The sequence below is a fragment of the Schistocerca serialis genome, chromosome 1 (genome assembly GCF_023864345.2).
Source record: "Schistocerca serialis cubense isolate TAMUIC-IGC-003099 chromosome 1, iqSchSeri2.2, whole genome shotgun sequence".
Classification (NCBI taxonomy): domain Eukaryota; kingdom Metazoa; phylum Arthropoda; class Insecta; order Orthoptera; family Acrididae; genus Schistocerca; species Schistocerca serialis.
Genome location: NC_064638.1, coordinates 620036714 through 620050583, shown reverse-complemented (window position 1 = coordinate 620050583; position 13870 = coordinate 620036714). Strand labels below are relative to the sequence as shown.

Below are 13870 nucleotides of genomic sequence, written 5' to 3'. Positions count from 1 at the left end.
CTTTCACTTGTGATGGCATCAATAACTCTCTTAATTCACATCAGTGGTCGAAGATAGCCCACATACTGCTGTGGAGACACATTTTCAAGAATGCTTCTCTGTAAATGTGTGTTGTGGTTTTATAGACAACCAATTGATTGGGCCTGTTGTGTTACTGCATCGTCTTACAGAACCCCGTTATCTACACTTTCTTGAAAATGGGCTTCCAGCTTTATTGGGAGATATTCTTTTGGCTACAAGAATGTGTATGTTCATCCAGCATGATGGGACCTCTGCACATTGTAGTCATCGGGTGACATCATCTAAACTTAACATTACCCAAAAGATGGGTCAATAGCTACGGGCACGTTTCTTGGCCACCGAGGTCCCTGGATCTCACCCCTTTGGATTTTTGCCAGTGTGCCATAAAGAAGAATTAACAACCAGAGCCAATTTAATCATTTGGATTATGATCAGTGCAGCCCTCATAAAAGAACACGAAGATCACCTCATGAGAGCTACAGGTGGTGTTATCAAGAGATGTCAAAACTGCAGTGAAGTAGTTGGTGAAATTTTTGAAAAATCAACTGAATATCCTGATTTGCATTTGCTTTAAGTTTGTCTGGGTTACATACTAACAGCTACATCTCTGTATTCAATAAAAATCTGACACGTTATATGGCATTTTTAATGCAATTTGACTATATACCACTTCCTACAATATTTACTGTTCTTCCTGAAACACCCTGTATTTTGTAGCTTACTTCTTTCTCAGTCATGTTAGATTTTAATGCACAAGTTATACAGAACTCACCTAACTTAAGCACTTTTTCAAATTCTGATGGCATGTTGCGCTCCAACCACTGTTTGCATTTTTCATATTCAGGATAGTATTCACAATACTGAAAAAGGAAAGACAATTAATTTACTGGGTTTGCATCCAAGCTACTGCCAAGCAATTCTAATAAATCTAAGCACAACACAATACCTGATGGGTTAGGAGGGAGTGGGGTACTGGTTTATGCGATATTTTGTATTAGAATTTCTTTAAAACACACACACACACACACACACACACTCACTCTCTCTCTCTCTCTCTCTCTCTCTCTCTCTCTCTCTCTCTCTGCTCTGACTTCTGTCACCAAATTTTTAAATATGTGAAAAAATGCAAACACATAATTATTGTGAAATATACTAGTGTTGCATATACTCCCTCCTACCCATGCGTAAAGGGCTGAAGTAATGCACAATTTACTATGTGCTTTCAAATGTTCACTCAAGTTGTTGATTCTTCAGCTCTAAACACAACAGTGCACCATTAATCGACCAAGTTGAGATACCTTGAGAGAACACAATGTACACTTGCACTGTTTCACGAAGGCAATTTAATAACACAGTTTGAAGAAGTAATTCCTTTCCCTAGTCTTAGAAACATGAGGCCATGAGACAAAACTGTTCCAAAATATGAATTATCCACACAATTCTGATCAACTGTATACTTCAGAAAGATGATGAATGAAACAACAACGTCCAGTGCATACAGCATAACTTTAATTTATTTATTCTTTTATTAAGCACAAATTTACAGTATGTGTTTACCAAATTTGTAACTCTATAGAAATTACTTAAGGTGTTAATAGTTTGTTATTATGACAGCTCTAAAAAACTTAGGGAATGGAAAAGTATCAGCCGGTCAATATACAAGACACCTTGATATAAATTCAGTTACCATGAGAATACTGAAGTTCTTTCATACATTTTTCACTGGATATACTATTTTATCACATTTTAAAGTATCCTTCTGAGTCTTGAGGATTTCTGTGTAATGTTGGAGGCCCCCAGATAACACTACTGCCTACTAGAAAAATGAAATGCAAATAAAACAAAGATAAGCACAGTCTGTCAATGCTTGGTTGCTGTCAAGAATAAGTGACATTAAGTACTTTTATAATTAAGTCATCTCAGTTCCTAAAATTAAAAGAAATGCATTAATATTTTAACTGTTGTACTAAGACGAGAAATCAGTATAGCGTTATCAAGGTGTCTGGGAAATTATTTACAGATTTGAAATCATATTATCCAGTGCATTGGTTGTTATACTGTTCATATTTCCATGAGCTATGCTGCATGCAATGTTGTTTAGCAGATAGAATCACTGGCTGGCATCTTGTGGAACACTAAATCTCTGTATAAATAGCTGCACTCTTTGTCCAGGATTGCAGTTCTGTTCTGTCCATGTGTTGGTGTCCGTAATAAATTTGCATTCAATACCATGTGTTTTACTTCACTGTTTTGGATTTTGATCTGACTCTGGCTATGATGTGCAACATTGTTTGGTGGCGACACTGGATATATCACTGTGACTCCAATGAGGTAATGTAAAATATGTCACCTATACAAGCAGGAAATGGAATAGAAACAGTACACAGTCCAAATATTGACATGACCTATGTAATCCATAACAGCAGTAAGTCAGCTGCAGTTAAAGCATCTGGAGACACTGGTCGGGGCCCAATGAAATGGCTGAAAGGGTTCTACATAGTCATCAAACGCAACAGCTGGGATGTGTTCACAAATGTGTACTTTTACTTGGACAGCACAGCCTAGCAGTGATTGAAGAACAATGAGGAGAAGCTCAATGGCGGAGATAAACTGCGCGTTGAATTGAAGAAAACATTCAGCAACAATCAATAGCAAGTCTTAGGGGATAAACTGAAGCACAGGGCTCAAAGTCGTGGGATAATTGGACCTTTGACAATGTTACTTGGACCAATGCAGGTACAATCAACTCCTCCTGCCAAAGAACAATCCTTTGCATGGAGGGACAACACACCAAATTGTTTCCATTGTGGGTGCCCTGGACATGTTATTGCAAGAAGGAAGATGAGTTTACAACTATTATGTCACTAGACATTAACCACCGCAACAGTTCTGTTCACACAAGTCAATTGCACAAAATTATGGTCAACCTCTGGGATGAAGCCCATTGCCGTGCCCCGCACAAGGTCACTGCTCAACGTGCCATAGCCATTTCCCGTCACTGTACAGAGGTAACAACTAATCGCCCAGCTGCCAAACACAGGAAAGTATCCAAAGAAACCACCTGTTGAGGTGAGGCTGACAGTCACCAAGATGTCTTTAAATCTCATTCACGTCATCACTGACGCTCAACCTATCAGGACACTAGTCAACTCAAGGGCTTCGTTTTCTGTAATATCATATGCTTACCACACTAACTAAAACAGGTTATGTTCTGCAATACAAATGCAGTTGTGCTCAAAATCGCTAATGGGAAATGTATTCATGAAATGACAGAAAACAACAATTCACATTATGTCATTTCAACATAATGTTGTTATAACTTTATTCTTGGACAATACTTCTTGCAGGCCTCACAAGCAATCGGACTGTGCAAGGTGTAGTATGACAAAAGAATGAAACTTTCACACCTATACGAATACAGGTGAGATGAAATTATATTAATTAAATATATGTTAATGACTTTTTGTTATTTTAATCATTTTATTTGTACAAAAATATATTGTATGTTACACAGATGTTTTCATTTTCTGTTCACATTGAGAGCATGAGCGATGCAACATGCTGATGGCATTATCTTTATTGCAGCAGCCAAAGATGCTGAGTCGGGTATTGCCACAGCTTACACAACAGCCTGTGATTGCAAGAAGATCTTGCTGCTGTCACTGTTGATGACTTTCATTGTTAAAAAGTAAAACAAATGAAACAATTTACGTATCTGTAATGTAACAGGTCATGTTTTAATGTTCACTGTGTAAGTCTTCAAGTATACATTCTGAAATTAGGTGCTGTACTGTATACATGAATCTTCAGTGACAATAAAATATATTGTAAATATTAAAGAATCAATGTGATTTTACGCTGAATGAATTCTTTTTTAACCAACAAAACATATCTGAAGTATTGAAAAGAAAAATAAGAATTATTTACAAGTTGCCCAAGGAACACTATCTTTGCATTACCCAACAAAAAAGTATTCTCTGAAAAGATCAGAGCTCCAGACTGACAAAGCTATTTCAACAAGCACACTCAAGAAACATTGCTCAAGCTGGTTGTTTGCCATTGAAGGCAACGTTATCACACCATAATCAACAAGCCGAGTTCCAGTCATCAATCTAAATGCTCAGTTAAACTGTAAAGATTTTGGCAACTGCAAAGAACTACTTAGGCTCATAAAATAAATCTACATGCCAGTGATGATCATACACTTTTTAGGCGGTCAAGGAGAACTGTGGATTGTTAACTGTTATGAGCAGACAATGCATCCCAAAAATATGTGCACAGGGACAGCCAAACCATCCAGGAAGTGCAGCTTTATGCTATCAACAGAGAACTGTGCTTTACTACCACCACAGACAACAGGAGGAAGCTACTACCAGTCAGCGAATAATATCTGGCCTGACCAAAGAACAACGTCGGTGACAGTTGGCAGTTCTTCACCAGTTTTCATATTTTTTCAAATCCAAACTGGAGGAAAGATGAACCAAACAGTCCATGGTAAAGTTCGCATCAGCAATAAGGATCATCCACCAATTAGCCAGTGCTCGTACATGGTGTTGCCAGCTGAACAACAGATAATCCAGGAGTAAGTGAGAAGATGCTGCAAGATGACATCATTGAACCTTCAATGAATCCTTGGTCCTCTCCTGTGGTCGAAGTGTAAATGGATGATGTTTATCAGTTATACTGATGAGACTGACATTTTTTCGAAGACACCTTAAAAATATCTAAGCTACCTAACAAACATGTTGAAATGTGTTCAGACTGCAAGCCTCTGCCTGAATCTGAAAAATTTCCTCTTAATCACACACACAACTGGTAGAAGCGGACCTCAGGGAAGATCAGTTTGGATTACGTAGAAATGTTGGAACACGTGAGGCAATACTAACCTTACGACTTATCTTAGAAGAAAGATTAAGAAAAGGCAAACCTACGTTTCTAGCATTTGTAGACTTAGAGAAAGCTTTTGACAATGTTGACTGGAATACTCTCTTTCAAATTCTAAAGGTGGCAGGGGTAAAATACAGGGAGCGAAAGGCTATTTACAATTTGTACAGAAACCAGATGGCAGTTATAAGAGTCGAGGGACATGAAAGGGAAGCAGTGGTTGGGAAGGGAGTGAGACAGGGTTGTAATCTCTCCCCGATGTTATTCAATCTGTATATTGAGCAAGCAGTAAAGGAAACAAAAGAAAAGTTCGGAGTAGGTATTAAAATTCATGGAGAAGAAGTAAAAACTTTGAGGTTCGCCGATGACATTGTAATTCTGTCAGAGACAGCAAAGGACTTGGAAGAGCAGTTGAACGGAATGGACAGTGTCTTGAAAGGAGGATATAAGATGAACATCAACAAAAGCAAAACGAGGATAATGGAATGTAGTCAAATTAAATCGGGTGATGCTAAGGGGATTAGATTAGGAAATGAGAGACTTAAAGTAGTAAAGGAGTTTTGCTATTTAGGGAGTAAAATAACTGATGATGGTCGAAGTAGAGAGGATATAAAATGTAGACTGACAATGGCAAGGAAATCGTTTCTGAAGAAGAGAAATTTGTTAACATCGAGTATAGATTTAAGTGTCAGGAAGTCGTTTCTGAAAGTATTCGTATGGAGTGTAGCCATGTATGGAAGTGAAACATGGACGATAACCAGTTTGGACAAGAAGAGAATAGAAGCTTTCGAAATGTGGTGCTACAGAAGGATGCTGAAGATAAGGTGGGTAGATCACGTAACTAATGAGGAGGTATTGAATAGGATTGGGGAGAAGAGAAGTTTGTGGCACAACTTGACTAGAAGAAGGATTCTGTTGGTAGGACATGTTTTGAGGCATCAAGGGATCACAAATTTCGCATTGGAGGGCAGCGTGGAGGGTAAAAATCGTAGAGGGAGACCAAGAGATCAATACACTAAGCAGATTCAGAAGGATGTAGGTTGCAGTATGTACTGGGAGATGAACAAGCTTGCACAGGATAGAGTAGCATGGAGAGCTGCATCAAACCAGTCTCAGGACTGAAGACCACAACAACAACAACACAACAAATAAAAATCTTGGGACACTGAGTGAAAGATGATGCAGGTCTGTCCTGATTCAGAGAAAATATGATCATTCACAGATTTTTACAACTTGATACTATGTTCAGGATGTTAGAAATTTTCTCAGAATGTGCTCATACTACCTACAATTCATAAAGGACTTCTATAACAAGGCATATTTCTTGCAAGGACTACAGCAGAGAGATGTCAAATTTTCCTGGAACAAGGCACAAGACAGAACTGTGCTAACATCTCTCCAGCCCTATCAATGTATGACAAGAATGACGAGACTGACTTCACATTGATGTTAGCAGTTACGAGGTAGGTGGTATTCTATTACAAATCTAGGAGTGTGCTAATATGTTGATATCTTAAGCTCCAAATCCAAGAAAGAGTGTCTTGCATTTGTTTGAGCCATAAATTCCGGCTACATTTATTTAGCAAACTAATCACCACTGTGACACACCACCATTCTCTGTGCTGGCTGACGAGCTTGAAGGATCCATCAGGTCGACTAACAAGATGGGCAGGGAGGCTTCAGTAATGCGACAATGCAGTAATATATAAAAATGGACACAAACACAAGTACACACAACTGCCTTTCACAAAATCCCGCGGCTGAACACAGTAGCATGGACAAAATATCAGTCATGGCTGTTGTTGCTGGACAAAGGAAAGATACAACACTACTGAAAACCATAGAAGCTTTGAAGAATGAGGAACCAACCAAAGGAGAATTTTAATTAACAAACGGGACATTGTACAGGGTGTTTCGAAAAGGATTTCACAAATTTGAAAATTCATATAAATTAATTCATAGTACCTACAGAGGTGATTGTAGTGTCAATTTGTAGGAAAATACATAAAGTTTTGTCTTATGTAGTTCGCTAGCGCTGAATTGCACCATAAGGAGCGCTCGCAGCAGTTGCGTTAAAGATGGTTGCCTTCACTGGACCTGAGTGTGCTAGCTGTGTGTTTTGGTTTGAAGAATCAAAGTTGGTGACAACAGTTCAGCGTAATTTTCGTACCAAGTAAACTGAAGATACTCCTAGCAGGCCTACAGTTTATGAATGACATAAATATTTTGTAGAAACAGGGTGCTCGGTAAGACATAGGAAATAATCAGGTCATTCAAGCACATCCAACAGTGTCATTGAGTGAGTGATACGTTTGTCAACAGCCTATAAAATCAACTCGGAGTGCATCTCGCAAACTGCAAATCCCACATTCGACTGTTTGGCATGTGTTGAGAAACCGTTTGCATTTGAAACCATATAGATTGGCAATTGTAGAAGACAATGTGGGAAGAAATTGACTTCCGATGGGATGTGTGCAGGATAGCCAAGGGAAGCCATATACAACACCTTTAGTTTAAGGTAAAAAGCTTGATGTGTTTCCCTACAAAATAACACTAAATCCAGCTCTATATCTTCTTTCAATAAATTTATATGAATTTTTAAAGTCATAAAGCCCTTTTTTGAAACACTGTGTGTAAGAAGAACTATGATCTTATGGGGCAGAAACAGTTACTTGACACCCCAACTCACCTACGACCAGTTATCCTGGAGCAGTTCCACAACGCTTCAGCATATGATCACCTAGGATTTTTTAAGACTTTATACACAATCTGAGGCAGGTAACACTGGTCAGGTCTCTACAGATCTGTTAGACAGTATGTCAATCACTGTAACGAATGCCAATGACAGAAACTCATGCTCGGGGCATCTGGCACTAATGCCACCTGCAGCAGCACCATTCGACCAAACTGGAATCAAACTCTTACGGACGATCCTGAAGTTGACAATTGGTGGATAATATTCTGCAGTGATTAAAGACATCATTTTGAGGCACAGAAAACCCTGTATGATGTCTGATTGTTGAAAAAGTTTTCCAGTCAAGACTAGTGTCAGAAATAATTTTACGTTGCAACATCACAAACGGAATGACAATTGCTCACGATCACAGAAGGCTTTAATAAGACATTGGCAGATATGCTCTCTATGTATACTGACATCAAACAGAGATTAGGATACAATACTGACTGTCGCGCTTTCTGCTTATGCTCACAAGGCCAAAATGGTTGGTTGGTTGGTTTGTGGGCTTAAAGGGACCAGACTGCTATGGTCATCGGTCCCTTTTTCAAAACTTCAAACACTGCACAGAATAAAAACGAACTATGGACATGACAACAGATGACATAGGACAAGAAAGACGCAGACAGACCAGACAAAAGGAATTAAAATCACATCGAGTGTGACAGTGGTTGGCCGACCATAGAGACAATAAAGGAAAAGCCAACCACCTAGAAACACACTAAAAACTAACCCAGTCTAAAATCGTAGGCTAAAGGCCAGCCTCATAACAAAAAAATTATGAACACTCAGATTAAGTGATAATAACCCCCTGCCCGAATAAAACGCAAAACTAAGCCTGCCATGGCAGTGTCCTCTGTTAAAAGGGCAAGGAGCGTATCAGGCAGTGCAAATGGTTGTCTGAGCACAGCTAAAAGTGGACAGGCCAAGAAAATGTGGACCACCATCAAAACCGCACCGCAGCGACAGAGGGGCAGGTCCTCAAGGCTCAGTAAATATCTGTGCATCAGCCGGGTGTGGCCAATGCAGAGCCGACAAACGACAACTGAGTCCCTGCGAATGGCTCGCAGGGATGACCGCCACACAGTCGTCATCTCCTTGACAGCACGAAGTTTATTAGGTATGGTCAGATAGCGCCATTCAGCACCCCAAAGCGCGAAAACTTTGCGGCGTAAGACAGCTCGCAAATAAGTCTCCGGGACGCCAATGTCCAGAGTTGGACCACTGGTGGCCCGTTTGGCCAGGCTGTCAACATGTTCAATGCCCAGCATGCCAACATGACCAGGGGTCCAAACAAAGAACACAGAGTGGCCGCAACGGGCAAGAGTATGGAGGGACTCCTGGAGAGCCATCACCAGACGAGAGTAAGGGAAACACTGGTCGATAGCTTGTAACCCGCTCAGGGAGTCGCTACAGATAATGAAGGACTCACCTGATCAGAAGCGGATATACTCTAAGGCATGAAAGATGGCGACCAGCTCAGCAGTGAAAACGCTGCAGCCAGCCAGCAATGAGTGTTGTTCGTAATGGTCCCCTAGAGTGAGAGCATAACCGACACGACCAGCAACCATCGAACCATCAGTGTAAACAACGCCAGAGCATGGAAAGAAAGCGGCGACGGAAGGCCTCCAGAGTGACTGAGTCCTTCAGGCCCTGTGCCAATTCGAGCCGAAGGCAAGGGCGAGGCACACACCACGGGGGTGTACGCAGGTGGGCCCCGGAAAGGAGGTGGAAGAGGGAAAACCCCAGGCCCGGAGAGAAGCTCTCTGACGCGGACCGTGATTGTACAACCCGACCGGAGCCGACGTTCTGCGATATGGACGGCTGACTGAAGGAACAGGAGACAATAATTAGGATGCCCGGGCAAGCTACAAACATGTCTAGCATAAGCGGCCAGTAAACATTGGCGTCGTAACCGCAGTGGAGGGACACCTGCCTCCACAAGTATGCTGTTCACAGGGCTGGTCCGGAGAGCACCAATGGCAAGTCGGATCCCGCTGTGAAGGATTGGGTCCAGCACCTGCAACGCAGAAGGGGATGCTGAACCATAAGCCAGGCTCCCATAATCCAGACGGGACTGGATTAATGCCTGGTACAACCATAAGAGGGTAGATCGGTCAGCGTGCCAGCTGGTGTGGCTCAAGCATCGCAGAACATTAAGATGCCGCCAACACATCTGTTTAAGCTGCCGAATAAGTGGGAGTCAAGTCAACTGGGCATCAAAAACCACACCCAAAAACTGATGTGTCTCCACCACAGCAAGAAGTTTGCTGGCAAGATAAAGCCGCGGCTCAGGGTGAACACTGCGTTGCTGACAGAAATGCATAACGCAGGTCTTGGCAGCCGAAAACTGGAAGCCATGCGCTACAGCCCAAGACTGTGCCTTGTGGATAGCGCCCTGCAGCAGACGTTCAGCAGCTACAATACCAATGGAGCTATAGTAGAGGCAGAAGACGTCAGCATACAAGGAAGCTGAGACAGATGTTCCCACCACCGCAGCGAGCCCGTTAATTGCAATTAAAAACATACAGACACTTAAGATAGACCCCTGTGGTACCCCGTTCTCCTGAACTCAGGGGGAACTACGGGAGGCCACGACTTGCACGCAGAAGGTACGATGCGACAGAAAATTTCATAAGAAAATCGGCAGCGGTCCCTGAAGACCCCAACCATGAACCGCAGAGAGGATGTGATGGCGACATGTCGCTTCGTATGCCTCCCGCATGTCAAAAAAGACAGCGATGAGGTGCTGACGGCAGGCAAAGGCCGTAGGGATGACTGACTCCAGGCTCACCAGACTGTCGGTAGCAGAGCGGCCTTTACGGAACCCACCCTCAGACAGAGCCAGAAGGCCCCGAAACTCGAGTACCCAACTCACCATGTGTTCGAGCAACTTGCAAAGAATGTTGGTGAGGCTAATGGGGCAGTAGCTGTCCACATCCAATGGGTTCTTACCAGGTTTCGAAACAGGGATAACAATGCTTTCCCACCACTGCGACGGAAACTCACCCTCGACCCAGATACGGTTGTAAAGGTCGAGGAGGCGTCGCTGGCAGTCCAGTGAGAGGTGTTTCAGCATGTGACAGTGGATGCGATCTGGCACAGGAGCTGTATCAGGGCAAGCAGCTAGGGCACTGTGGAATTCCCACTCACTGAATGGAACATTGTAGGATTCAGGATGGCGGGTGTGAAATGAAAGACTCTGATGTTCCAACCCCTCTTTAATGGAGCGGAAGGCCAGTGGGTAATTCACAGAAGCAGAAAAAAGCAAAATGGTCTACTAAGCAGTTTGCAATTATGTCTGAGTCAGTACAAACTGCTCCATTCAGTGAGAGCGTGGGGACACTGACAAGGATCCGATAGCCATAGAGGCGCCTAATCTTGGCCCAAACCTGTCACGGAGAGATATGGAGCCCAATGGTGGAGACATACCGTTCCCAGTACTCCTGCTTGTGTTGGCGAATAAGGCGGTGGGCCCGCACGCGCAGCCATTTAAAGGCGATGAGGTGTTCTATTGAGGGATGTCACTTGTGATGCTGGAGCGCCTGCCGGCGATCTTTAATCGCCTCAGCAATCTCAGGTGACCACCAAGGCACAGTCCTCCGCCGAGGGGACCCAGAAGAACAGGGAATGGCAGATTCTGCGGCAGTAATGATGCCGTTGGTGACAGAGTGAACCACCGCATCAATGCCGTCATTGGGAAGAGGCTCAATAGTGGCAATGCAGGAGAACAAGTCCCAGGCAGCCTTATTCATAGCCCATCTGCAGGGCCGCCCAGAAGAGTAAGGCTGTGGCAGTGACAGAAAGATCGGAAAGTGATCACTACCTCACAAATTGTCGTGCACACGCCATTGGACAGACGGTAAGAGGCTAGGGCTGCAGATCGAAAGGTCGATGGCTGAGTACATGCCATGCGCCACACTGCAATGTGTGAAGGCATCATCATTCAAAAGTGAAAGGTCGAGCTGGGCCAATACATGCTCAATGGTGGCGCCTTGGCCTGTTGCCACTGATCCACCCCACAGAGGGTTATGGGCGTTGAAGTCGCCCAGTAACAGAAAAGGGTGCGGTAATTGGGCTAGCAGCGCAGCCAGGACATGTTGTGGGACACCACCATCTGGTGGAAGATACAGACTGCAGACAGTTGCAGCATGTGGCTTCCACACCCGAACAGCGACAGCCTCTAAAGGTGTTTGTAGAGGGACAGACTCGCTGTGAAGGGAGTGAAGGATGTAGATGCAGACGCCACCAGATACCCTTTCATAAGCTGCCCGGTTCCTATAACAACCCCGATAGCCACGGAGGGTGGGGGTTCGCACTGCCGGAAACCAAGTTTCTTGAAGAGCAATGCAGAGGAAAGGGTGAAGGCTGAGAAGTTGTCGGAGCTCAGCTAGATGGGGGAAGAAACCGCTGCAGTTCCACTGGAGGATGACATTGTCCACGGCTGAGAAAGGCGTGAAGGGACTGGGGAGGCAGATTATGCTACTGGGTCACCTGCTGCCACCAATTGAGCACCTGTGCAAGTGATATCCATGGTGTCTGAGGGACCGGCGAGATCAAGGTCCTCAGCTGACGCCAGGATCTCCACCTCATCCTCAGACGCAGAGCTCGAAGGGTGCGGTGGGGTGGGTGCCACCTCAAGTTCTTTGGCCTTAGAGGTCTTTCTCTTGGACTTCTCTCGCTGAACCTTGGGTTTCACCGGCTGAGAGGGCTTCACCAATTCAGTCTCCGGGACGGAGGAGGATCACATAAGCCCTATGACCAGCCACTTGTTGGCACTTATGCCACTGTCGGGCGTCATCCTTCCCACTTGTGGAAACCTGGGAAGGGACCGACCCCTTGTTAGCGAGGCTAGCCGAAGAAGTTGGACAACTCTCTGGCTTAGAAGCAGAGATGGATGTCCCCGATGGGTGGGAGGGTGTTGCTCCCAAGGTAGGTGATGCAGGAGCAACAGGGTGGGTAGAGCCCCCCCACGGGCAAGGGGGCATGTGGAGTTGTACGGCTCGTCGATCTGGCTGGAATTCTCGGAACTGATGGGGCTAGCATGGTTGTTGTAGCGGCGGTGTATGAAGATGTCATTCTCACATTATGTATTCGGTCATATTTGCCTCTTAGCCTCACTATAGGTCAGTCGGTCCAGGGTCTTATATTCCATGATTTTTCACTCTTTCAGTAAGATCCTGCAGTCGGCGAGCTAGCTAAATGATGCTCTCCACAGTTGACATAGGTGGGAGGCGGGGCACATGGAGTATAGGGATGTGATGGGCGTCCGCAATCTCGACATGTGAGGATGGAAGTACAGCGCGAAGACATATGGCCAAACTTCCAGCACTTGAACCACCGCATTGGGGGAGGGATATAGGGTTTGACATCACAGCAGTAGACCATCACCTTGACCTTCTCCGCTAATGTATCACCCTCGAAGGCCAAGATGAAGGCACCAGTAGCATCCTGATTATCCCTCGGACCCCGATGAACGCGCCGGATGAAATGCACACCTCGACGCTCTAAGTTGACTGAGACTGGAAAGATAAGGCATGGAAGATTTGTTTTTGTACAAGGATGGGAGGATAATTACAGTCAGTGAAGGCTTCAGTGAGACCCTCGATATATTTTGAGAGGAACTGCTCATCACTGCAGATGCGATGACCACGGGTGTCTAGGCTGTACGGAAGGGACTTCTTGGCACGGAATGGGTGGCAGTTGTCAAAGTAGAGGTATTGCTAGCAGTTAGTAGGTTTGATATGGACAGAGGTACTGATGTAGCCATCTTTGATGTGGAGGTCAACATCTAGGAAGGTGGCTTGTTGGGTTGAGTAGGACCAGGTGAAGCAAATAGGGAGAAGTCGCTTTCAAAATATACCGAGGGTCTCACTGAAGCCTTTACTGACAAACCTAAGTATCTGTTAATAAGAAAGCAATTTCGTGAACACAGTTTTCAGAATACACGTGTTCTATGCATGCGGTGATTGATTTTCTCTATTTTGCTTCTATAAATTATTTAGTACTTCCATTATTAACTTACATTATTTCATTGTTTTGCAGTAGCACGATCATGCCTTTTAACACAATTTTTTTTAAAAGAAAGGAAAGTATATTTTACTGTCTCATTCATTCACAGTAAAACAAATAAGTTTACAGTGTTTAAAAATACTAATGATATTTTCAGTGTGTTTCATTAATAAGAAATACAAAGGAAAATCATGCAATTTATAAATAATCATCGACTTA

The 13870-nt window shown here is 43.8% G+C and overlaps 1 protein-coding gene across 2 annotated transcripts in view; it reads right to left on the bottom strand.

Moving 5' to 3' along the window:
- The window catches only part of LOC126478153 (density-regulated protein homolog), a 54667-nt gene that overhangs the window by 27021 nt on the left and 13776 nt on the right, over positions 1-13870 (bottom strand). For both annotated transcript variants that reach the window (XM_050103678.1, XM_050103677.1), the window contains exon 3: positions 794-881. In XM_050103678.1, the coding sequence (XP_049959635.1) occupies positions 794-881 (88 nt within the window). The remainder of the gene's footprint in view (positions 1-793; positions 882-13870) is intronic.